Consider the following 25,537-nt stretch of genomic DNA (forward strand, 5'->3'; position numbering starts at 1 on the left):
TCAGTATGGAAGACAACCATGGAAGAATAGAACTTATTGGGGAGGCTTGGCACCTGTAACTCAAGCGACTGAGGCACCAGCCACATACAGCAGAGCTGAGGGGTTCGAATCCAGCCTGGGTCTGCCAAACAACAATGACAACTACAACCAAAAAATAGCTGGGCGTTGTGGCGGGTGCCTGTAGTCCCGGCTACTTGGGAGGTGGAGGCAGGAGAATCGCTTGAGCTCAGGAGTTGGAGGTTGCTGTGAGCTATGATGTCACAGCACCTTACCCAAGGGGACAGCTTGAGGCTCTGTCTCAAAAACAAAAAAAATTTTTTTGCCTTGGGCAAACAGAACATAAACAACTGCCATAAAAGTCACCACCAGTTACCGAGTGCTTACTATTTACAGCAGTGCTTACTACTGTGTAACAAAGCATTGGCTGCTTTATCCTCACAACAGCCCTTTAAGGTAAGTGCTATCATTCCATTTTACGGAGAAGAATTAAGCGCTGAGTAGTAAAGTGATTTGCTCAAGATGGCCAGGGGCTGAGGCGGGCAGCTTGGTGCTCTGCCTCCACTTAGAACCACCCAGTGAGACGGCCTTGCTGGACAAGAGGGAGTGCAAAGAATGTTGTGGGTGCCGCAACCAAAAAGAAGGGAGAATGGATGCTGGGGGTGAAAAAGTCCTTCCAACAGTCCTGGGAGACGGCTGCTATTGTTGCTTTATAAAGGGAGAGAGTGAGGCTTACAGAGGTTGTCATTGGTCCAAGGCCACAAAGGAACCGTGTGGCAGAGCCAGAATATTAACCCAGATCTACTGCCCTCCAAGACCCTACCACTTAACCGAAGGACGTTGCCTAGAGACTGGCCGCAGTGCAAAGACACAACTCCGGAGGCCCAGCTAGTCCTGGAGGAGTGTGGACGGCTGGCTGGAGAAACGCATTCCCACAGTAAAGCAGAGAGCACAAAAGGACCAAAGGACCAGGGTGTTGAAGAGACAGGATATAGAGCCTGTAGCTAAGGCTCTAAGGGTATAGGACAGACAGTCAGAGCCAGATTTCCAATGGCAATACCTTGGTCAGGCAGAGGGATGGGCTGTCCTGGGAGGTGGTGAGGCACGGGTCAGTGACATGTCCAAGGGGGTTGGACTGGTTCAAACTTCTGTGTATGTGCCAGAGGGTTTCACTGTCTGCTGGTACCTTTCAGACCCAAGGTGCAGAAAAGCAGTGCGTTCCAGAGCATCTAACAGCTGCTGGAACGGGGCTGGAGGGGCTGGGTGTGGCAACCTAGAGGCCAGAGAAGTTAAGTTTCCAGAAGAGGCTGAGCAGGGACTGAGACCTGGGCAGTAGTGAGGCAGACAGAGGTGACAGGGTGGGAAGAAGATTGGCAGGAAGCAATAGGAGGCTTGGAGGCCAGGACCAGATGGCTGGCTACCAATATAGAAACGAGAGTATGTTTCAGGTGGAGGGGAGGAGGTGAATTGTTGGAAATATTGGAGTCAAGGAGAGTCACAGCTAGAAGGAGGACAGGAGAACAGAGAGGAAGGGAAATTTAGAAGCTTGAAGACCAGACAATGGAAGTTTTGTCCCTTTGGAGATATGGGGGGTGCCTAGAGAATCATCCTTGTGGAGAGCTGGGTCTAGAAACACAGGTGGGCAGGAAGGCGTGAGGATGCTGTTGGGAGTTCCATGTCTGGGCCTTGACTGAAGAGGCATCATCCAGTCCCAGTAACTGCTCCCCAGGATGGCCACATTGGGTAAATGCATCTCTGTATTAAGAGCCTGCTGGGATCTCATGGTAGTGGAACCCTCTGAGGTGGGATTATCACCCCTACTTAACAGATGAGGGAAAAGAGGCTCTGAAAATAAAATTAATTTGCAAACAATAAATAAGCAAGGCTAGACCTTGGGATGGGTGGAGGAGGGATCCCCCAGTTTCTCAGAGTGGTAGAAATATTCAGGGGCCAGTTCTGAGGAGGCAGAAAAGAAGTAGGATTTCATTTAGAACCTAGCTCTTGCCCTCCCCCTGCCCCAGGATCTATGAGACCTCAGTCAAGGCCCTAATCTTTAATCCATGGCCCCAAGTTCAGGGAAGGGTGCTGCAGGGCAGGCTATGGGAAAAGAGGTAGACTTAGGGGAAAGTCAGTTGGACCCAAGACCAGAATGAAGATAGCTTCCGAGGTTCATGGTCCTGAAGCCAATGTAATCTAGGGCCCGAAACTATTCTAGGGTGGGCAGAACCTGGGAGCGGAATAGAGTGCTCAGAGAGGCTCCTCACAGCGGGTGTGAGGCCTTTGCTTTGCCACTGTACGTGTGCCAAATAGATGCGGCCCAGAGTGGCAGAGGGGATGGAAAGAGTTGCTCCGCTGTGGCCAGCACCTTCCAGAGGTACGTGTATGCGGACATGGAGGGGCTGTGGTACAGGATTATTGAAGAGGACACAGCTGCCACTAGCTCTACACTGGCTTGTGCCAGACACTTTCACTTTCCTTGTAATAGGCCGCTTGCACTCTGCTGTCCACAGTTCTTGTGGGAAGATGCTGCTGCTCAGAGAGGGTAAGAAACCTGCTTAAGTTCCCACAGCGGCAGAGCTGGGAGTCTCCTCGGGGTTGCTTGCTTGCAAAGTCTGCAATTCTTCCATTACAGAAATCCTTCCATTTCTGGAAAGAAAAGTTTTTAACTTTGCTTTCAACACAAGTTCCCATCAGCCCTGTGGGCAGGGTGAGACTGATACCTGTTCTACCTAGGGGTTGGGGCCTGCTCCAATTCCTGTGAGTCTACAGTGAAGCCAGGGCCAAGCCCCAGGCCTCTGCAGTCTGCAGTGGGGGCGTGCCCCGGGGGAGCTGAGAGTCCAGGCCCGGTTTTGCATCAAGCCCAGCAGAGGTGTTTCCTCCTCCTCGGTGGTGGGGCAGCTGCTGCTGGGTGGCAGGTTGAGTCAGCCTTAGTCTCTCACTGCTTTTCTCCAGGTCCCTGAAACTTGGCCCAGGAGAGCTAGAGCCACCTACGAAAGTGTCCTCCCATACTGGAGCCCTACAGGTAACACCTTGGTGCTAGGGTCCCCTGCCAAGGTTGAGGGACAGGCACTGCCACCTGGTATCCTGAGCACCCTTGAGCACCTTGGGACCTTGGGGTGGGGGAGGCGGGAGCATGTCTGGGGCTGGAACAGCGGGACAGATGGATAGACCTTTCTATTGACCAGTGGGTCTGTCCCTTAGCGTTGAACAGCAGGGAGAACTAGATACTGGATTCTAACTTTGGGAGGAGAGGGGACTGCAGGGAGGGGAGGTTTCTGGGGACACTGGGCTCAGATGCCCAGGCTCAGATGCCTGAAGCATTGTGCTAGTGGGTGAGTCTGGACATGGTGGGCACGTCTATGCGCCAGCCCAGGCTCAGGGCTGTCAAACATCCCTCCACCTCCACATTCAGACCTACATATCTGGTGGCCCTTGGAGCACCAAAGGACACACCACAATACACAGCCCAGTCACCCAGTCACACATACAGCACAGGAGGAAATGCACGCTGTGCACACACCCACGTAGTGCTATCCCCCAGAAAGTCACTGAACACACCACACAGACAATATAGTCCCTTAGGTGGCATCACACTATGACATGACACAGACACACAGGCAGTGAGACAGTGTTCACACACACAAACTGCACATAGACGTGCCCACCATGCCAGACTCACCCACCAGCAGCACTATGCTTCAGTGACAGAAACTTGGGCTCACGCTCACATTTGTAACACCCAGCACTATGGACATAGTTCAGGAAAATTGTTCATGTCAGCACATGGGCATTCACACAGTGTTACGAACCACACAGATGTGCAGAAACCCCAAGGCTCTGGAGGGCTTCTGGGGGGGAAGAGACTCAGGCTTGACACTGACTCAGCAGGGAGGGGACAGAACAGACACAAGCCAGGACCTGCCTGCTGCACCGCCTCTTCAATCCCAGCCCTACCTGCAGCCCCGGCATGGAAGGGGCAGGAGGAAAGGAGAGTCCACCACAGTCGCGGCCAAGTCATGGGCCCCTTGCCACGTCAACACGCCCCTCAGGGCTGGGTGCATGTTTTCCTTCCGGAGTCACTGTGGCACCTGGGCAAGAGCCGCTTTGCCAGCGTAGGCCTCCACCTCTGGGCCCCAGCCAGGTCTGGGGCGGGAGCTGGGGGAGCCATGTGGCCAGAGCAGAGGGGCCCAGGCTAGAGGGCAAGGCTAGCAGTGGGGGCATCCCTGGTTTGCAGGCCTCAGTGGGTGTGGGTGCAGCAGTTACCTCAAGGGAGGAAGTGGAGAGGAGGTTACTTCAGACAGGAAAGCCAAATGGGCCAGGGCAGGGTGGAGGTGAAGGGTAGAGAGAGGACGCCAGGGTGGGAGGTTGTCAGGGCAGGTGGGTTGGTGTGTGTGTGTATACACGCACATTCCCTGGTATGCAGGTATATATCTGTATTTAATTAATGAGAGTTGTACCAACCATCTGTTGTTTGAAAGTATTGGCTTTCAGGGCGATTCACTGTCCCTGCCTTCAAGGAGCTTACAAACCAGTTAGATGGGCAGTCATTTGTGCAGAAGTGTATGTGCACATATCTAGGGGCACATTTGTCATTCTTGTATAGGCAAACCTATGTGGGTGGGCCCTGTCCACCTTCGTGTGCACGTGCCGTGTGCAGGTTTAAGAATGTGTCTCTCAGGCGGCGCCTGTGGCTCAAAGGAGTAGGGTGCTGGCCCCATATACCAGAGGTGGTGGGTTCAAACCTGGCTTACAACTGCAAAAAAAAAAAGAAGAAAGAAAAAACTGCAGCCCAAAACTGCAAAAAATAAATAAATAAAAAAGAAAGAAAGAAGAATGTGTCTCTCTGGCTCGGCACCTATAGCTCAGCATCTGGGGTGCCAGCCACATACATCAGAACTGGCAGGTTCGAACCCAGCCTGGGCCTGCCAGACAACAATGACAACTACACCCAAAAAATAGCTGGGCATTGTAGCAGGTGCCTGTAGTCCCAGCTACTTGGGAGGCTGAGGCAAGAGAATCGCTTAAGTCCAAGAGTTTGAGGTTGCCATGAGCTGTGATGTCACCGCACTCTATCAAGGGTGACACAGTGAGACTCTATCTAAAAAAAAAGAATGTGTCTCTCTCTTGGGCATAGGTTTGTGCCTGTGTCTACAGAGGTCCCTTGCATGGGGAACTGGTATGTGCATGTCTGTCTTTATACAGGTATCAGTGTGCGTGTGGGACTATTTGTGCCCACACGGATCAGTGTACGCGTGTGTGTGTGTGTGTCACTACCTCAGGGTCTGTGCTCTCCACACTTCTTTGAGTGTGTCCCCTGGGTGTGTTCATGGGCCAGTGTAAGCATGTGTTCATCGATGCATCTCACTCTACCTTGACCTTAGCCTTCCTGGGGTTGTACACTCCTTGCCACCTGGGCATATGTTTGGGGAGAAAAGGGCAGTCATCTCCAGGATGTGCCCTGTATTTGTGCAGGACTCAACCTGATCTTTGGTCTGCCCCCAGGAAGGCACGTGTGCCCAGCTGGGGCACGGTCCCAGCTGATGCCCCAGAGGGGGCACCCATCTCAAGAGGGGCTTTGGGCCCTGCCTTCCCTCCCCATGGCACATGGGCCAGAGACTGAATCTGAAGAACTGTTGGACCTCAGCTTCCTGACAGAGGAGGAGCAAGAGGCCATTGCTGATGTCCTCAAACGAGATGCCCTCCTGCGCCAGCTGGAGGAGGGGCGGGTCAGGTAAGGCAGGGAAAACCCAGGCCAGGGGACCACTGGGAGGCTTGAGCAGCCCCTACCCTGCTCCCTACCAACTTGCTGCCTGGCAGATGTCTGAGTGGTTATTGGTTTCACCCTTTGCTCCCCTCTGGCCTTGGTCAGCTCAGAGCTCATAGCCTTTCCTGGGGTGGCTGCACCAGCTCCCTTGCCATATTCCGTGCCTCCAGGCTTACCCACTCTGGCCCATCCACCATGCTGCGACTGAAGCTCCCCAGATCTGTCCTTAATATCCCTGCTGAGCACTGCCCCCCGTGGCACCTAGCACCAAGGGCAAGTCCCTAAATGCTGTCCACAAGGCCTTCCTGATTGGTCTGTGTCTGCTTCCCCCATCTCATCATCTCATCTTCCTCCATTACCCCCACCCAACACACACACACACACACACAAAGTATCCACACAGCTGCCGGCTGTGCCCCAGTCTCTGAACACACCCATCACCTCCAAGCTCATGCTGGTCCTTCTTCCTGGAAAAGCACAGTGGCAGAGGAGCATGGACATTCCAAGCAGTGTTTGGGGACAGACACTTCCTAGCTATGTAACCTTGGTCAACTTACAGGACCTCCCTGAGTACCATAATCCTTATCTGTAAAATGAGACTAGAGAGTCCTACCTCATAGAATTAAGAGGGATTATGCAAGTATGGTCCACAGTAACCACCTAATAAATAATAATTATTATCCTTCTCTACCTGGAGAATTGCTTTAAGAAGCAATTCACTTGTCATCACCTCTGAGAAGGCTTCCGGGATTCCCACAGGTAGAGCTGGCCCTTATTATGTCTGTCACATCACTTACCTCACTATAGTGTACTTGTCTCTTCTGGGCTCATCTATCTCCCCAGCAGACTGGGCTCCTCAAGAATACAGATCAAGTTCAAGTCTGATTTGCTGCTGGGTCCCTGGTCCCTGCACAAAGCCTGATACAGAGTAGGTGGCAGGAATGTTGTTTGGGTGAGTAGTGACGGCCATACCCTCCACCATCCTCCAGCAAGCTCCGGGCCTCGCTGGTGGACCCTGGGCAGCTGAAGATCCTGACAGGGGACTGGTTCCAGGAAGCACGCTCCCAACGGCACCACCATACACACTTTGGCTCTGACCTTGTCCGAGCCTCTATCCGCAGGAAGAAGAGTTCCAAGGGTGAGAGGAGATCCCAGGGTGGGCAAGCCTTGTGCAGGCTAAGGCTCTGGGTATCTGTGGACAGGGAGAGATGCCCCTGGGCTCCCATCCTGGCTGCCCTAATACTGTATGTCTTTGGATGGGCAATGCCCTTCCATTGGCTATGGGAGGTGGGTGGACATCTCCAAGTCCCTCTGTGTGAGTCACGCCCACACTTGCTGAGAAGGGGCTCACAGAACTTCTCACCTGAGCCCAGGAAACCAGGCTGTGGGCAGCGATGGGGAGGCTGAGGCTGCTGGGAAACAGAACAAAGAGGAGCCAGAGCCCAGGTGAGGAGGCAACTTGGGAGAGGGGAGAAGCTGCTTACCAGCCACCTGGATCCCCTCCTTAAAAACTACCTCTCCTTACTCTTAGGCTCCCCACAGATGAGGTGCCCCAAGAGAGGCTCAAGGAGACGGAGGTGAGTTCAGCATGAAGAAGTTACTAAATGAGCACAACGCCTCTGAACCGGAGGCAGAATGTTCCCAGGAAAGAGCCTGAACCTGGGAATCAGGAGACCTGGGACACACCCCTTCTCTTGTTTGGGCCTGATGTGGACCCAGCCTCTAAGGGAAGTTGGGAATACAGGACGCCCCAAAAGTCACTATACATAGGGAAAGTGGGAAATTATAGCTAAGTGTACTTTTATTTACAAAATATTCATTACAAAATTTTACCGGGCCAAACACAGTGGCTTACCCTTCCAATCCTAGCACTCTGGGAGACTGAGGTGGATGGATTGCTTGAGCTCAGGAGTTCTAGACCAACCTGAGCAAGAGCAAGACCCTGTCTCTACTAAAAATAGACAAACTAGGCTCAGCGCCTGTGGCTCAAGTGGCTAAGGTGCCAGCCACATACACCTGAGCTGGGAGGTTCAAATCCAGCCCAGGCCCACCAAACAACAATGACGGCTGCAACCAAAAAATAGCCGGGTATTGTGGCGGGCGCCTGTAGTCCAGCTACTTGGGAGGCAGAGACAAGAGAATAGCTTGAGCCTAAGAGTTTGAGGCTACTCTACCCAGGGCACAGAGTGAGACTGTCTCAAAAAACAAAAAAAAATTTACAAAGAGGTGGCTAACACGTAGAGAATATTTTGTAAACATTTGTAAAATTTTGTATTAGGAGAAAGGTGGGACTGAGCTGGGAGGTTGAGGACTTAGATGGTACTCCCACTCATCTCCTAGTAGGAGCCTGGAAGTCCCACAGGGCAGGCAGGGTGTGAGGGTGTGAAGGACAGGTCCAACTGGTCCTGCAGCTGGTTGCTAGTTCTGCCCTAAATCTGATACTGGGGTAGCTGGCTGGAGCCTCTGACCTCTCACCCAGCATGACCTTTGACCCTTTCTCACTGGTTCCCAGTGTGCCCTCTATGCCTCCCTTCCTTTAGGGACCTGATTTCCCATCTCCATATGTCCCCCTAAAGACTTCAGATCAGAAGGAGGAGCCCCAAGCCCAGGAAGGTGAGTGAGAGCATGCATTGGGGCACACAAGGCAGTTTCAGGTATGAAAGGTAACTGCACCAAACTTCTGTTCACCCTCCTCCTCCTGCGTTGTGTGGCTTCTATAGGCGACCACTGGACAGCACCGAAGCCTGAATCTGCAGGTCAGCAAGGTAGTAAACCAGTTCCTCCGAATTTGCTCAAGGGCGGGCAGGAGAGGGGCCCGCTCAGTAGCCTGTGTCCCACTCCAGCCCCGAGCCAAGTGGATGTGCAGGTCTGCGCGGAGGAGACGGAGGCGAGGCCCGCGTCGCTGGGAGAGGCGCTGCTGCCCTCCGCAGCCCAGGTAGGCGGGAGCGGCCCGCGGCTACTCTCAAGACCCGGAGCGGATTCCGGGCGGGGGGTGCTCCTGCTCAGGTCCGCAAGCCATGGCGACCCAGGGCTGTCGGGGGGCGGGCAGGGGAAAGAGGGGGCCCCCTGTCACTTCTCCCCTCTCCAGACCAAGGCCACATCCAAGATCCTGGAGAACGGGGAGGATGCCCCGGGATCTGGCCCCTCCCTGGACCGCATGCTCAGCAGCAGCTCCTCGGTGTCCAGCCTTAACTCCTCCACGGTGAGGGGGTGACGGAGAGTGGAGGTGGGCGCCTCGTCCCTCCATGTCCCCAGCCTCACCCCTCCTTGCCTCGGGACCCCACCCTCCAGCCCCACACCCGGGGCTGAACACTCTGCGCTCCCCATCCCCGACGTGAGCCCTGCGCCCGCCCTGACTCCTGCACTCCCCCCGCCTGCAGCTGAGCGGCAGCCAGATGAGCCTGTCTGGGGAAGGCGAGACGGTCCCGGTGCGCGGCTCCATGCAATTTGCGCTGCACTACGAGCCGGGCGCCGCCGAGCTGCGCGTGCACGTGATCCAGTGCCAGGGCCTGGCCGCCGCCCGGCGGGGCCGCTCTGACCCGTAAGTGCCGGGCCGGGGCTCCCCTGGGGCGGTGCCGGCGTAGGGGGGCGCTAGGGAGCCACTCTCAGCCCATCACACCACTCAACTTTCCTTGCCTCAGGTTCCTCATCTTCAAAATGGGAATGACAGCGTTATTGGGAGGTGTGGGGGTTGAGCGAGATAATTCCTGTAAAACGCTTAGCACGAGTCCCCAAGGCCCAGGGCTAGGGAGAGTGCTCTTGGAGGGCCCCTCCTGACCTCGGGTCCTCACCTCCCCTTCCCAAGTTACATCAAAAGCTACCTCCTCCCGGATAAGCAGAGCAAGCGCAAGACAGCGGTGAAGAAACGGAATCTGAATCCGGTCTTCAACGAGACTCTCCGGGTAAGGCCCTGACGACGCTGCAGTCCCCTTAATAAGCAGGATGCACCTTTCTGCGGGGAGGCGTGGCAAGGGCATTCTCCATTCTGCTGAGGGTCTGCAGGGAGGCTCCCCCATTAACGTGTTTTCCATTATGTAAGTTTTTTTTTTAATTTTTGCCATTTTGCTTTTTATTTTTTTTAATTTTTTTTTAAGATTTTATTATTTATTTATTTATTTATTTTGTGTGTGTGTGTGTGTGGTTTTTGGCCGGGGCTGGGTTTGAACCCTCCACTTCCGGCATATGGGACCGGTGCCCTTCCCCTTGAGCCACAGGCACCGCCTTCCATTATGTAAGTTTTTAAAAGCATTTTTTTAAACAAGTGGAGGTCGAGCACCGTGTCTCAAGCCTGTAAGCTTTGCACTCTGGGAAGCCAATGCAGGAGGATCTCTTGGGGCCTGAGTTCAAGACCAGGCTGAGCATCATAGCTGGACTCTGTAGCTACAAAAAGTTAGAAGTTATCCTGGCTGGACACGATGGCTCACGCCTGTAATCCTAGCACTCTAGAGGCAGAGGCGGGTGGATCCTGAGCTCAGGAGTTGGAGACCAGCCAGAGCCAGAGCCAGAGCCAGAGCCAGGGCCAGAGCCAGACCTTGTCTTTAAAAATAGCCCCACGTTGTGGTGGGTGCCTGTAGTCCCAAATACTTGGGAGGCTGAGGCAAGACAATCACTTGAGCCCAAGGGTTTGAGGTTGCTGTGAGCTGTGATGCTATGGTACTCTACCAAGGACAACAAAGTGAGACTCTGTCTCAAAAAAAAGAAAGAGAGAGAAGGAAGGAAGGAAAAGAAAGAAAGAAGGCAGTGCCTGTGGCTCAGTGAGTAGGGCACCGGCCCCATATACCAAGGGTGGCAAGTTCAAACCTGGCCCCAGCCAAAATGCAACAACAACAACAACAGCAACAAAAGCCGGGCATTGTGGCAGGCGCCTCTAGTCCCAGCTATACAGGAGGCTGAGGCAAGAGAATCGCCTAAGCCCAAGAGCTGGAGGTTGCTGTGAGCGCTGACACCAGGGCACTCTACCAAGGGCGACAAAGTGAGACTCTGTCTCTAAAAAAAAGAAGGAAAGAAAGAATCCAGACCTGGTAGTGTTCATCTGTAGTCCCAACGACTTAGGAGGATCATTTAAGCCCAGGAATTTGAGGTTACAGTGAGCTATGATGATGACACTGCACTCCAGCTTGGGCGACAGAGTGGAAGCCCTGTCTCAAAAAAAAAAAGAAAATCCCGGTGCGGTAGCAAGGAGTGCAGGAAAGAGTAGAACACAAGAGTTCCATTTGTAACTGTCCGTGAACAATCAAGATAACTCAGGACCTTCGGACCAGCCCAGTGTGTTGTATTGTGGTAAGCATAGTGATAGTCCAGGCCTCCTTGAAGTCCAGGACCCTTCCAGGGTCCCCAGGGTTCCATTCCACGCAGCACTGAACACGGCGCTTGACTCCAGGGCGCCAACGGAGCTGCACTAAAAAGCACCTCCTGTCCCCAGTACTCCATTCCTCAGGCCGAGCTGCGGGGCCGCGTGCTGAGTTTGTCCGTGTGGCACCGCGAAAGCCTGGGTCGCAACATCTTTCTGGGAGAAGTCGAAGTGCCCCTGGACACGTGGAACTGGGACTCTGAGCCTACCTGGCTCCCCCTGCGACCCCGGGTGAGCCAGCAGGGCCTTGTGGGGAGACCCACGGCTAGATCTCCCACCAGCACCGTACCAGGCTTTCCCGCAGCCCTCTCAGACTCCACCTTCGACAGAGTCCCTCCCTCAAACCCTCGCCTCATACACTTACAGACCCTTCCTGGCCTGGGGCTGCTAGGATCCTCAGGGGCCTTCTCTGGAGGCACCGCCCGCCCCATGAACCACACGCCATTGGTGTATGGAGACCCCACCCCTTGAGGCCCTGTCCTTAGGCCCCACCCACACCGCATGACGAGCCCACCTCTCGCAGGTTCCACCTTCTCCCGATGAGCTTCCCAGCCGCGGGCTGCTCTCCCTATCCCTCAAGTATGTCCCTGCCGGCTCAGAGGGTGAGTGACCGCCCCTCCTGAAGCCAAGCTGGACGGACCCTGGGAGGCGGGAGACTCCTGTCCTTGGGGTGGAGGTGGACTCTGTCGGTGGGGTGGGCTTGAGTAGAGCCTCTCCACAGGCGCAGGACAGCCCCTGAGTGGAGAGCTGCACTTCTGGGTGAAGGAAGCTCAGGATCTCATCCCACCGCGTTCGGGATCCCTGGATACCTATGTGCAATGGTGAGGAGCATCTGGGCCTGGCTGCTCCCTTCCTTTTGCCATGAAGCTGAGGACTCCCGTGAACCCCTACCAATCAACCCTTGTCCCCTAGCCTGGGCTTTGGCCACTGAGCAGTGGAGAAGAGGTCACCTTGAGCAAAGGCCTAGAGTCAGGAAAGTTGAGGACGCCTTTGAAGAGTTGCATTTTAGGATGCCTGGAGCTTGTGGGACTTATTGGAGAGCTGAGATTGAGAGGCAGCAGGTACCCTTCCATGGAGAACTTGGAAGGCCAGGCTGTGGGGCTTGGCCCTGAACTTGTAGTTCAGTGGTTTTCAAAGTAAGCTTTCTGGGGTAGTTGTGGGGCTTGGCCCTAGTTGTACTGGTGCCATCCTCAGAGAAATAGAGGTAGACCTGTCCTGAGCTTCCAACTCTGATTCACCCAGAAGCATTCTGTTTTTCTTTCAGGCCATTGTACTTTTAAGCAACATATATATATATAAAATTTTTTTTTTTTTTTTCCAGAAAGGAAAACTTGGGAAACTACCTGAGGGTGGAGGAGTAACAGGGAGCCTGTGAAAGTCATTGAACCAGGAAGTAGCAGAACTGCTACATCACTCTTGGGCCCTAGGATGTAGTTGAAACTTTAAAAGGCAGGAGATCAGAGAGGAAACTGGTGCAAATGTCCCAGGGCATGAGGGTTTGAGCCCAGGTCTCAGACAGGAGCCAGGGGACATGGACATATGTGAGGAAGAATGGGTAGGACTTGGTGATTGGTTGCCTCTAGGGAATGTGAGGGGGTGGTGGTCACCTGACGCCAGCTCACCTTCCCTACAGCTCAGTGCTGCCTGATGACAGCCGGGCCAGCCGTCAGCGTACCAGGGTGGTGCGTCGAAGCTTCAGCCCCGTGTTCAACCACACCATGGTTTATGATGGCTTTGGGCCTGCTGACCTGCGCCAGGCCTGTGCTGAGCTCTCTCTCTGGGACCATGGGGCCCTGGCCAGCCGCCAGCTGGGGGGCATACGCCTCAGCCTGGGCACTGGTAAGCAGGGCAGGTCCCCAAGAGGAGCGGATACTGGGTGGCCTTGGGCACTTCTCTTTTTCCCAAGCTTTGGTGTCCACTGAGAACTGGGGGTGACTGGGCACAATGTATAACCTGGGACCAAGTAGGTGCTTCTTGGGCCCTGAGGTGCCCAGTGTGACCATGCCCTCCACCCCTGCCTGCCCACATCCAGGCAGCAGCTACGGGCTCCAGGTCCCCTGGATGGATTCCACACCAGAGGAGAAGCAGCTGTGGCAGACACTCCTGGAGCAGCCATGCGAGTGGGTGGATGGGCTTCTACCCCTCAGAACCAACCTGGCCCCCAGGACATAGCCCTATCATACCCCTGTCTCTGGACCTTCTTTTCATGGTCTGCCCTTAGGTAAAGGCAATAAAGTCTGCTCTGAAGGAAATAAGAGGCTGGTGTCTGCTGGGAAAGAGAGGAGGGAAGGTGACAGCAGGAAAGAGCCAGGGAAGTAAGAGGAACCAGATTAAGGAACTTAAGACTCTGACACCCCCCCCCCAGACACCCCTCCAAAATTTCCAGGACAAGAGTACAAAAGTGTTCTGTTTAATAATATTTGTGTGAAAAAAATATTTGTCTGGTAGTGCTCAGTGTGCTTAGGTGCCTCAGTGGTTGGTTCCTCCCACTGAGGCTAGGCCTGGGCCCTACCCTGGCCCCCACCTGCCTGGCCTCCTGCAGCTGCCCCTGGGTCTTAGTGTAGATATGTCAGAAGCAGCCATGTCTTCTCCATCCATCCATCGTGGCTCTGTCCTGCCTCTGATGTGCTCATTCAGCCTCCCGGGGCCCAGAGGTAACTGGTGTAGATCCTGCTCGCTGTGCCAAGATGGCTCTCCAGATGCGGCATACCATCCCTCCCCTGGGGGTAGTAGGCTCAATGTGGCTCAGCCAGAAGGTGGCCCTGGGCTCTCTCTGGTACCCCACTGTCTGCCCAATGCTCCCTCAGTGCCGAGGGAATCCAGGTACACCTGTGATTTCCAAAGGATGAACCTAGCCAGGCCTGCAGGTGGCCAGCATGAGGCCATGTGGATGGGTCATCCCTGCAGGGCCCAAGATATACCTGATGCGGGTGTAGATGAGGTCATCTCGAGTGGCACAGGTGAGCAGAGTGTGGAGAGTGAAGCTGTGGTTCAGCAGCTGGTTGTGGACAAACACAATAAACAGATAAAATGCCAGAAAGACATGTACAAAGATCCAGGGACTAGCTCCCTTCTACTAGAAGAAGGCATCATCACCCCCATTTTTCTGGGCCTCGTTTTCTCATCTGTACAATGGCAAGAATATATTAAGTCAGTGGTTCTTGACCTACAGGTTGCAACCCACAGGAACTGTATTAAAGGTCCACAGCATTAGAAAGGTTGAGAACCACTGTATTAAGTGCAATTCCATTATTGAGATTCTCTGCAGAAAGACAGAGATGAAGTCTGTAGTTGGTGGAGTCTGGGATAGCTGACAGGGCCCCCTCACCGTTTGGATGGTGGCTGAATCTACACTTAGTTCCTGTAGCCACTGCACCAGGCTCTGGTCCATTGGGAGAGCAGCTGTCAAAAAGTCAGGTGATGAGCCTGCTTGTGGCTCCTGCTAGAAGCTGACTCACACCCACCACTCCAGCCAGAGCCCACTCACCCGAGGGCTCTGAGGCCAGGGCGTTGGTCCTGGCCTCCTCATTCACCTGCCGTAGGGCCTGTTGCACCAGGACCTGGCACTCCCATTCTTTCTCAGCCAAGATTTGGCGAAGCCTGTGAAGGGCAGAGTGCAGAATGGAGTGGCAAGTGGAGAGGATGTTGAAGCTGGTGTGGAGTCTATGAGAGATTCTAAAAGGCTTTACCGATCAGTCTCTGCTCGCAGGAGGCTCAGCTGCACCATCAGAGGCGGGGGGCCCTGTTTGGGTTCCTCTGGGAGCAGGCTCTGCTGGACCTGGGTCTCCTGCAGCTTTTGCTGGGACTCCCCTTCTTTACTTAACTCTGACCTCCATGGGACTGCCTCCTCCACCTCTGCCATTCCGAGTGGGATGAGCTCAGACAGGGCAAGAATACCCATTTGGGACCCCCAGACACGGTCCAGGGAGTGTGGGCAGAGAGTACAGGGCTCTAGGCAAGGACCAGACTGGGACAGGTCCATTTAGTTACCCCCGCACCACCTGCGGTGTGTTCCTGTGGATCCAGGCCCACTCAAGCCACGCCCCCTGCCTGCCCTATTTGGCCTTCACCACGCCCCCAGGGGCCACACCCTCACCTGGATCCACTCCCACTCCTACCAGGGCCTAGCACAGCCAGGGCTGCGCGCACCGCGCGGCTGAGTAGTGAGTCCAGCACGAACATCCAGTGTGGGCGGATCTGGCGCCTGCGAAGAATCTGCTTCACCTAGACAGGGAGGGAAGGCGCCGCTGAGACTACTGAGCTCCAACTAGAGGTGGGGCTTGAGTCGGAAAGGCCCAGAAAGTCTGTGGGAGGAAAGTGGAATCAGTGTGCTGGAATGACAGGAAGGGCTGGGAAGCTAGGACTGGGTAGATGTCCCTTCCTAATGGCCCTATCATCAGAAAGGAGACACAGAATGTTGGAACATCAAGTCCTTGCACATTTCCAGGCACAGGCAGCTCACAATCTGTTTGGGTAGCCTTAAATAGGAAAAAGCAGGCTCACCGCATCTGGGAAGGCAAAGAGCGGTCCATGCAGCACCGTAGGCCCAAGGCCCTTGGCTTGCAGCTGCCCTTGCAGCGCCCGCAGCTCCTGGACCAGCTGCCGGCGGTTGGGAGAGTGGATGTGCGCCCTGAGACAGCGCAGCAGCTGTTCCACATGATTCCTGCCCAGACAGGAACCCTGAGAAGGAAGACAAGGGCTGTCAGCCGGTGTCCCCACCCGAGCCCTGAGAGATGCTAGGGAGGTCATCAGCAGGAGTCCTGCCACGCTCGACCACCAGGGGGCGCCGGGGTGGGCCGCCCACCTGCTCCTGCTCCTGCTCCTGCTCCTGCACCAGGAGCAGATTCTCCGCCAGCGTGGGCAGCTCCTGCTCCAGCACCGCGGCCAGCATGGCCCGGCGCTTGCTCTCCAGGTGCAGCAGGCTCAGCCAGGAACTCTCCTCAGGGGATGCCGGTTCCTCGGCCCCGGGCTCTTCCGGCACCCTGGGCACAAGACAATGGAGAGCAGCTGATGAAGGGCCGGCAGCAACACCCTGTAAGCCATCTCTACAGCAGGGTTTGAATCTTGGTCTTCTTTTATGCCTATCTCACAGGGATAAAAAGAGATGTACCTAGAACTGAGGGGGCACAAAAAATACAACTTAGAGCTTCTGGGACAGGACACAGGCACCAAATGCCATCCTTGCAAGGTGCCAAGGCCCCCAAGGGTGGCTTTTTTTTTTTTTTTTTGACAGAGTCTCATTTGGTGTCCTCAGTAGAGTGCTGTGACGGCAACCTCAAACTCTTGGGCTCAAGCAATCCTCTTGCCACAGTCTCCAGAGTAGCTGGGACTACAGGTGACTGCCACAATGCCAGGCTATTTTTAGAGACCGAGTCTCATTCTTGCTCAGGCTGGTCTGGAACTCCTGAGCTCAAACAATCCACACTCCTTGGCCTCCCAGACTGTTAGGATTATTGATGTGAGCCACTGCGCCCAGCCCCAAGGATGGAAGGACTACAAAGGCAAAACCAGACCAGACACAAAGGAAACCCTTCCTTAGGACCCCAGGCTCTCACCGGAGCTGGCTGGTGTCCCCATAACTGAGGCAGCGCTTCGGGGGGCTAGGCAGGTGCTGAGAGGGTGCCTGAGGGCGTGGGAAAGTCTGGGACTGGGTAGTTGAGTCAGCTGAAGGAGTGGGACTGGTGGAAGGGGCATCTGAGGGAGGGACAAGACTGTTAAATGGGTCCCCCCACACCCTGCCACCTCCATGGCTCCTCAGCCCTCCAATGTGCTCACTTCCTCCACCCCCAGAGCACCTGAGGGCCGTGGAGTATGGCGGGGGGAGCCAGGGCTGCAGCTCCTCTTCCCAGGCTGCAGGAAGGGGTCCTTCAGCAGTGCTTGGGCACTTGCTCGGTGGCGGGGATCTGGCTCAAAAGTTTGGAGGAGGAAGGTTTGGGCCTCAGCAGACAGAGAACTGGGCATTGGTGGATGTACCTTGTACATGCCCACCTGAGGGGGGAGGAAAAACAAGGGTCAAGTTTAGAAGTCTGGCCCCATCCCACCTTGGGACAAACCCTGAGGAGTCTCACCTGAAACATGGCAGCCTGTGGGCTCCCTAGCTCATGGAAGGGTGGGCGACCTGTGGCCATCTCAATTACAGTGCAGCCCAATGACCAGATGTCAGCAGCCTTCCCATACCCTCGTGGGCCCTGGTCAATGATTTCTGGGGCCATATACTGCAGGGTCCCTAGGACAGGAGCAAAAATGCCTGTAAAGACTTTATCATGGGGTGAGGATGATGTAGGGGAGGACTCCAGCATCCTCTGGCCATCTGTACCCACATTGAACCTATCATGTAAAATGGACTCTATCACCTATCCTGGACATCAAATGCCTTTCCTGAGTTTCATTACCCTCCCTAGGCTCCATCACCTGCCAAGGTTTCCAACATTCATCCTAGGCTCCATCACCCGCAGTAGAGTCCCATCATCCTCCCTGAACTCTACTACGTTTGTCCTCCAATACCCACATTGACCTGCATCAACACTCCTGGGCTCCAATTCAGGTGCTAACTTTAATTTCATCTATTATCCAAGCTCCAATTCAAGATTCTGTCACCTCATCCCTGGGCCCAATCACTTTCCTGGGTTTCATTCCCCCATTAGGACTTTAACACCATTCCCAGGAGACACCCTATTCCCTAGAAGGCTTTAAGAGTTCAGCACCCTCACTCGCCACCCCCACATTCTGTTACCTGTGAAGGTCTCAGTGCAGGGTGTGATGCCTGCCAGCCGCTTAGAGGTGCCGAAGTCAGAAATCTTGAGCAGCCCACTGAAGGTATTGATCAGCACATTGTCCCCCTGATTGATGGTGATTGGCAGACACTGAGCTGGGGCCCTGAGAGCAGAACTGGACTCTTTACTGGGACTCTATCTTTTGGGGATCCTCGTCTGGCCCTGCCTCTATCAATACCTTCCCCTGTCATCCCACTTACGTGACTCTCTGGGAACTGGCATCTTGTTTGGCTTCAGGGTTGATTTTTCTCTTCTTCTCTAAAGACACTTCCAAATGAATTCCCTACTTTTGCACCCAGTCTGCCGACTTAATCTAAACTGCCAGCTTCTGTTTGAGTCTGTCTCCTCTCCTCCCAGGAGCCCGCAGCAGCCCAGGGTGGCCAGCCCAGGGGCTTAACCTTGATGTCCCGGTGCACAATGTGGTTGTCATGCAGGTAGCTGAGTCCCTGCAGGATCTGGCGGGTGTAGAAACTGATGGTACTCTCATTGTCCTTCAGGGGTCCCCACACTGACCGCAGCAAGGAGGACAGGCTACCTGGATAGGTACAGTCCAACTTCACTGTTGGCAACTACTTACTCCAGCCCACTCCATCTCTTTACTCAAGGCCCAGACACAACCGGGCCATCACCCAAACACCATCACCCAACACCACTCCCTCAGCTAATTGTAGGCTACACCACCCACACACACGCTAGGGTCTATTCTCCCCTAGGCCGCTTCACCTCTTCCTGCCTCCCTCCCATGCCCTACACCTCGGGTTTCATTCCCATCCCACACAAGGGAGGTACCTCCAGGCACTTCCTCCATGAAGATCTTCAGGTAGCCGCCCTGGCTAGCTGATCCCAGATAGCGCACAATATTCTTGTGGCGCAGGCGTTTGTGAAGAGCGATTTCCTCATGCAGGGGTTGAGAGAACCTGAAGTGTGATAGGGGAGAAAGGAATGGGCCAGAAAAGCCTATATGCAGTATCCCATCAGCACCAGCCAGGCGACGCCCCAGGGACACGTCCCTCCCATAAGCCCCAGTCTACCCTTCCCCACCCTTATCACTCCGCCCACAGGACCCTCCCGACTTCAGCCGGCCCCCCTGTTCAGTCCATTGGCCCCAGTCCACAGGGCTCCCCACTCAGCACCCGCCCGTCCCCGCCCGCAGCAGCCTCCCAGCTCGAGGCCCCGTCCCGCCCGCACCTGCTGTCCCGCTCCGGGATCTCCTTGATGGCGACGCGTACTCTGGTGTGTCGCTCACGGCCGGCGTATACCACCCCATACGTGCCCTTGCCCAGCACCAGTCGCTCGCCGGTCTCTGTGTACTCGTAATCAAACTGCGGGGCGCAGAGCAAGAACTGGGTTCAGCTGGGCCCGAAGACGTTCGCCTACTCAAGGTCCCGCTCCCGCGTCCTCACCTCCAGCACCGCCCCCACGCCCTCTGCCTCCTCCACGGGCGCCGAGGAATCCGGATTCGTCACCAAGGCCTGGATCAGCCCACAGAACCTGCGGGCAGGGGAAGTCACACCTGTGGCGGTTGCGGGGTGGGGTGGGGTGGGGTGACATTTTGGATTGCAACCGTCCCCTCCAAAGCCAGGAGCCCCAGGGGGACACTATCCCTTTCCCTCACTCCACTGGGCATCCCGATTCCAGCCCTCAGAATTCCCTGACCACCAGAGGCTGCGCACCACTGACAGTGCCCCACGCAGGGGAAGCACAGCTGGACGTCCTGAGCCGGGGGCAGCACGTAGAGGAAGCAGCAGCGCTCGTCCCGCTTGGAGGCGCTGCGAAGGAATGAAAGACCCATGAGCCACCCGCAACGCTCCTCCCCCGACCCCGGTCTGCCCCCAGGTCCTGCCTCTCACCTGATTCCGCAGATGGAAGCGACTGGGAAGGTCCAGCTGGTGGGAGCATCCTATGAGAAGAAATGGGGCTTGAAGGGGGGTCCTGGGAACGGGAGAGGGGTCCGAGGATAGGAGAAAGGCACCAAGGAAGAGGTGCATAGCAGTGAGCAAGGGGACTCAGAGGTGACTTCACCTGTGGCTCTGGCTCCAACAGGCTCAGGATCACTGCACTCACGGGGTCCCTACCCCGAACCTCAAGCCTGGCAGGCAATAGCACCTTGTTCATCTCCAGGACCAGCACCTGCAGGAGGTGGAGGAGAGGGTTGGTCAGAAAGGACTCACTGCTTTCCCAGGTTCCCTCATCTGCAGGCCTCACCAGGCACTGGTCCCCCTGGGGAGAGGTTGTCTTGAATGGCTGGCAGGACTGTAGCAAGAAGTGCAGCCAGAAGTGAGCATGGTGTGGCGGTCCTCCCGAGGGCTCTGGCACGGGTCTGAAGTGCTGGTAGAGCAGGAAGGTCTCCATCACAGACACCAGGTACCTGCAGGCAGGGCCTTGTCCTCAGCTCAGCCCAGGCACCAGCCGGCACTGCCAGGGAGAGTAAACTGGCTTGGATGTAGCCAGAACATGGGCGTTAGGTGCCACAGGCACTTGTCTAAAAGTGACCAGGTCATTGACTCAGGGTTCAGCCTATAGTAACAGTGGACATGAGTTAGAAGCTGACAGCCCAGGACAGCCTGGAATGCAGAGGGGGCCACCTACCATATGGGAGCGTTGAGCTTATACAGCTGCTCTGCAGCCAGCACCACCTGGGTGGGGTCATTGGCGAGGATCTGGGCTCCCAGGTAGAAACCGACATCCCAGTAATACTGCATCTTCTCCACACAGCCTTTTCGGGCCAGTAGGCAGCCCAGCTTCATGCCTGGGGAGACACGCATGGGCTCCAGTGAATGTGGGTGCAGGTGTGGATAAGGCCTACCATTCAGCTGGGCGTGAATATGATGTGGGTAAAATGTTGGGTGGGTAAAATGTTGGGTGTGGCTAGATTGCAGGTGGGAATAGGAGCTGGGGCACAGGTGAGGGTTTGGCACAAGTATTTGTGGAACTCAGAGTGTAATGAATACAGGTGTGAGGTTTGGGAACAGCTGTGGACCCAAGAGTTCCTCAGGGCCCAGGGCAGGGATTAGGATTCAGGTGTGGGTATGGCAGAATAGTCCAAAACAGATGAATTCAGTCCTAGCTCCTGCCTAGTGTTCTCTCTCCCTGCCTTCTTCCCAGCCCCTCCAAGCCTGTGGATGCAGGGACAGGGAGCCAGGATTGGGGCTCACCTATTAGCTGGAGCTCCTTGGAGTCCTCAAAGTGCTGCCCAGCAGCAATGAGGAGCACAGCCGCGTTGATGCCTGAATGGAGGCTGGGCTCCACGTCAAAAGCTTTGCGATACCTGGGGCAGGGGCACAGGGCTGGACTGATGCCCACAGCACCATCCCTTAAATCACTAGCTCAGCCCATCAGCCACTCACTGTGCTCCTTACCAGTGATAGGCCTGCTCCCGGTGTTCAGCATCCTGGAAGCCAGAGCTGAAGAACATGTCTTTGTAGATCCGGCCACACATGCAGTATAAATCAGGTGCCACGGAGCCCTCAAACTGAACCAGTGGCAGCAGCACAGCCAGTGCCTTCTCCCGGTCCCCAGGCCTGTTCCTCCTAGGGAAAGAGGAAGATGGGCTCAGAACCTGCCTGATGACTCTTACCTACTCCGTCCAGGGACTCCTAGACACTAAACAGCAGGGGCTTTGTCCAAGCAACTGAGAAAAATGACCCCAAAATGACAGCGACCCTGGTCAACACTGACCTCTCTAGGGATAGTGACCTCAGACAGAAATGACTCCTCGATGTAATGACCCTAAGGAACAGTGACCTTGGACAGCACTAAGGGCACTGTTGACCACACTAAGGGCAGCAGCACCTTCCCCACCCCTATCCAGGTACTTATGGACAGCAGTCACACTGATTAGCAAATTCTCTGACCAGAAGAGATCTCAGACAACAAATGACATCACACGTCAGAGCTCAGCACCAGTGGGGATGGGATAGCAGGAAAGGGCACACTTCATGAGGCCACAGAGACCTCCATGTGGCTATGACTTAAGCCTTGCTCTGCCACTCACCGGTTGAGGGCAAACGTGTAGTGGAAGCAGATGTTGTGCTGCTCGGCCACATCACAGGTGGGTAAGGCCTGCAGTGTCTCCACCAGCTCAATGATGGCCGAGTAGTCCTGCATGAGGGACAGCAAGCTCTGCCTGCCTGGCCCCAGACCTCAAGAGGAATACCTTGAGCCAGAGTCCTGTCCCACCCCTGACATCTCACCAACCCCTGCACTCATCCCTCGGGCCCAGCAGGTAAAGCAGACACCACACTTTACAGGGGCACCTACTGTGTGCCCCATGCTGGGTGTTCCTAACCTCACAACTGCCTGGGAGGCAGTGACATGTCATCCCCGATTACAAATAAGGAAACCAAGACTCAGAGAGGTATGATAGTTTGTTCAAAGCCATCAGTGAGCAAATGGAACAGCTGGCAGCTAACCTTGGGTTTGACCTCAAATGCCCACTGCCTGACTGCATCTCTGAACACCACACACCTGCACGTCGCGGTAGGAGAGCAACAAATTCATGATGATGTCAGGGCTCAGCAGCTCCACGCTGTCCAGTCTCCGCTGCAGGCGAGCCAATTCCTGCCGCAGCTGCTGCCCACTGAACCGCTCTCGTGCCTTCCGGATATCCTGCCGAATGGTCTCCCGGAAATAGCCACTGATGCCCAGGGCAGGGGAGGCAGGGAGAGAGGATGGTGGGGCCTGTGCCTCAGCCCCAGCCCACAGTACCCTCACCAGTCTCCTTCCAGCGCACTCTCCCTGGGCGCCCTCATTACCAAGAGTCTGTGGGTGTGGCCTCCAGCAGGCGGGCAAGCCGGCCCACCAGAGGAGTGAGCAGGGCCTCAGTGCCCACTCCAGCCTGTACAAGGCCATCAGCCAGGCCCCTGAGAAGGCCTGCGTCACCACACAGCACCCGACCAGTGGTTGTCACCACATAGGGGATCAGTGTGTAGCTGCCAACGCAATCCTGGTGGGAGGGAAGCAAGAATCAGTGAAGAGTAGGTGGCAGCCCAGGGCTAGAGAGGGGTCAGAGCTCAGCACCGGTGGGGATGGGACAGCAGGAAACAGCACACGTCCTGAAAGAAGGCACTAGGAAACCGAGGGTCATATGGATATAAGGGGGGATTCAGGGATCATAGGTGACTGAAGAGGCCAGGAAGATTAGTAGAGGTCATAGATCACAGTGGAGGTGAAAGAGTACTACTTTGGAGTGAGGGGTAGATTCTGCTCACCGAGTTCTTCTGGAAAATATCCTCCTGCAGGAGGCAGACAGTCAGATACTGGTGTTCTGGGTAGGCACCACCCCAACCCTGTGCCTGCCTCCACCAGATCCCTGGCCACCTACCCGCAGGGCCTGCAGGTCAGGGAGGTCGGCCTGGGAGCAGAGAAGCACGTTGTTGGTCATGCTGAAGCTCTCACGCACACCAAGGTGGTAGAACAGCGAGGGCTGTGCCAGGGAGCTGCTCACCTCCAGCACCACCACATCTGTAGGCATAAAGATGGAGACCCTGAGCCCCAAGGCCCAGCTGGATAGGGTAGGAGCCTGGGGATCCATCCTAGCTCAGCTTGCCTTGCTGCGGGATGCCAGCAGGGTCCATTTCTGCTCTGGGGCTCAGTTTCCCCCCATGAACAGAGTTGGGCTCGCTGGGCTGGGACCCTGGCCCCACTGTTCAGAGCCTGAGAGCACAAGGCATCAGGGAGGGCGGTTGTGCCCTAGTTCAGAGCTTGTTCCAGGCCATGTGGGAGACATGACTTGTGTACACACAGAAGTCCCCTCCCCTGGATCTTCAACCCAGTCCCTTGAACAGGGCCGGTACCATCAGTGTGTATAGCCAACATTGTTTCTGTATGTGTGTGTAAAGTTTAAGGTGTCCGACTGTATTTGTGTGCATGACAGGGTCTGCAAAAGCCTAGGTAAGTCAACATGCATGCGGTTTGTGAGGCTGTCGATTGCTTGTGTCTTTGTGTCCTTGGGGTCGGGTCAGCCTTCATTTTTTACGTTGCACTTTCACGGACATCCAGGAAGCACAGTTCCCAGACCCTAAGATGAACAGGTGCGCATGGGGAGGGAGGCGAGGCACCAGGGTTGGAGGGAAGAAGGGTTGATCCGCGCGGGAAGGGCCGCCCTCTGGCCCCGCCCCCGGTCAGCCCTGGCCCTCCTCCAACTCCGCCCCCTGCTCCGCCCATTCCCTATTGGCTTCCTGGGCCTCTTAACCTAAACTGCCTTTCTCAGAATCCAGTCCCTTTGGGTCCCTTCGCTTCCCTTTCTGTCTCTCTAGTCCAATTCTCGGAAGTAGGATGCTAGGACCGCTATGCTATAGCCGCTCAGGTACAGCTAGCTCATTTCCCTACTCCAAGCTCCCTTCCCAATATCTGCCCTCAGGAGGTCCGCGCTAGACCACCCCAAGGCTGAGTTCTCCAACCCCACTCTAAGACGCCACAGCCCCGCTCCCAGCCCGCCCCACAGCTCCTAAACTCCACCTTGATCCTTGTAGCGCTCGCAAGGCACAGCGGCTACCAAAGGGGGCTTAAGCCCGAACTCTGAACGCCAGAGCTGGGCCTGGATCCCAAAGTCCCATCGCGAGCCCGGCAGCGCTCCAGATTTTCTAAATGCGACTTTTGTCAGGGCTCCGCCTCAAGTCCTTAAACTTTAGCTCACCTAAAGGCCCCAGACCCGGTGCCCAGCCGGGCTCCGCCCCGAGCCGCCGAGCCCCGCCCCTTCCCCCTCCTCGGGCCCTGCTGCAAGCCGGCGCCAGCCTCGCCCCCAGCGCGCGCTCACCCGCGTTGTAGAAGGCGTCCAGCGCGCCTGTGTCGCCCAGCGCCAGCGTACCAAAGGGCAGGCTGCACAGCTGCGGCGGGGGCCGCGGCCCGGAGAGCTGCGCGCAAGCCTCCCGCAGGCAGCGCAGGGGCAGCGGCTCGGTCTCGCTTTCCTTTCCAGGCTCCACTTCGGGCCGCGGCTCCCGGGTCAGCACGTAGACTACGCTGAGCGGCCGGCTCCGCAAGCAGCCCCGGCCCGGGGGCGCCGCTAGTGACCGACCCCGGCTCAGCGCCTCGGCCAGCGGGTCCTGCCAGCAGCTTCCCGCGCGCTGCGCCCCTGACCTGGGACACTGCCCCGCCATGCGGGGGAGCTGGCGTCGAGAACTCCGGGCGAGTCAGGAGTTTGGTCGGGCAGATCCAGGAATCTCAGGATCGGGAATCTGGTCGGGATCTGACAATCTACCAGATCTAGGGATCCGGAAACCGGCCGGATGTCCCGTTCTGGTAATCAAGTTTAGGAAGAAATCCGAGTTGGGACTTGCAAGGTCCTGAGGATCTGAAATCGGGAATTGGATCCCAGGAATCTGGGGCGTCCGGTTATCTGCGGCTCAGAGTCACGTGGGGGACCCCGGGATTCGGGGTGTCTGCCACCCCGGCTCCTCCCGGGACCGCCCGCATACGCTCAGTCCTGCCTTCACGTGTAGGCTGGGTCCAGCCCATTCCCGGTCGTCGGGGAAAGCTCCACCCTCAGCCCCAGGGCAGCGCCACTCCCTAGCAGCTTGGGACTAGGCCTCTGCCCTCTTCCTGTCCAAACAGCAAGAAGGTTTCTGTCTAGGCTCCAATTGCTCCTCGCACAAAAATGCAATTATTATTATTATTTTTTTTTTTTTAGAGACAGAGTCTCACTTTATGGCCCTT

The 25,537-nt window shown here is 55.9% G+C and overlaps 2 protein-coding genes across 5 annotated transcripts; one reads left to right on the forward strand and one right to left on the reverse strand.

Moving 5' to 3' along the window:
- The first annotated feature begins 2,867 nt into the window (after positions 1–2,867).
- Positions 2,868–13,355, forward strand: SYTL1 (synaptotagmin like 1). 3 transcript variants are annotated; one of them, XM_053575597.1, is made up of 16 exons: positions 2,868–3,019; positions 5,500–5,728; positions 6,751–6,899; positions 7,105–7,207; positions 7,293–7,338; positions 8,302–8,374; positions 8,482–8,526; positions 8,605–8,696; positions 8,850–8,963; positions 9,142–9,302; positions 9,567–9,663; positions 11,184–11,342; positions 11,635–11,713; positions 11,833–11,932; positions 12,745–12,950; positions 13,144–13,355. In XM_053575597.1, exons 2-16 carry the CDS (start codon positions 5,538–5,540, stop codon positions 13,281–13,283), a joined length of 1,755 nt encoding a protein of 584 aa, XP_053431572.1. In that variant the 5' UTR covers positions 2,868–3,019; positions 5,500–5,537; the 3' UTR covers positions 13,284–13,355. The 3 variants fall into 3 exon arrangements, with proteins under 3 accessions (XP_053431572.1, XP_053431573.1, XP_053431574.1); XM_053575598.1 differs by having other exon boundaries at positions 8,482–8,517; XM_053575599.1 differs by having other exon boundaries at positions 7,135–7,207.
- A 159-nt stretch (positions 13,356–13,514) lies between these two features.
- Positions 13,515–25,304, reverse strand: MAP3K6 (mitogen-activated protein kinase kinase kinase 6). Of its 2 annotated transcripts, XM_053575595.1 has the most exons (29): positions 24,642–25,304; positions 23,208–23,347; positions 23,095–23,118; positions 22,639–22,829; positions 22,352–22,520; positions 21,879–21,985; positions 21,244–21,414; positions 21,040–21,152; positions 20,474–20,633; positions 20,090–20,252; positions 19,907–20,014; positions 19,735–19,784; positions 19,558–19,653; positions 19,288–19,375; positions 19,073–19,206; positions 18,674–18,801; positions 18,283–18,419; positions 17,845–17,950; positions 17,180–17,337; positions 16,907–17,099; positions 16,667–16,805; positions 15,916–16,093; positions 15,615–15,791; positions 15,230–15,335; positions 14,801–14,966; positions 14,599–14,711; positions 14,440–14,513; positions 14,033–14,109; positions 13,515–13,831 (listed from the first exon to the last, which is right to left on the reverse strand). In XM_053575595.1, the coding sequence occupies exons 1-29, from the start codon at positions 24,979–24,981 to the stop codon at positions 13,741–13,743; spliced, it is 3,897 nt and encodes a 1,298-aa protein (XP_053431570.1). In that variant the 5' UTR covers positions 24,982–25,304; the 3' UTR covers positions 13,515–13,740. The 2 variants fall into 2 exon arrangements, 1 of the variants encoding a protein (XP_053431570.1); XR_008376846.1 differs by lacking the exons at positions 13,515–13,831; positions 14,801–14,966 and having other exon boundaries at positions 14,048–14,109.
- Between the last annotated feature and the right edge of the window lie 233 nt (positions 25,305–25,537).

Source organism: Nycticebus coucang, chromosome 22, assembly GCF_027406575.1.
Source record: "Nycticebus coucang isolate mNycCou1 chromosome 22, mNycCou1.pri, whole genome shotgun sequence".
Lineage (NCBI taxonomy): Eukaryota > Metazoa > Chordata > Mammalia > Primates > Lorisidae > Nycticebus > Nycticebus coucang.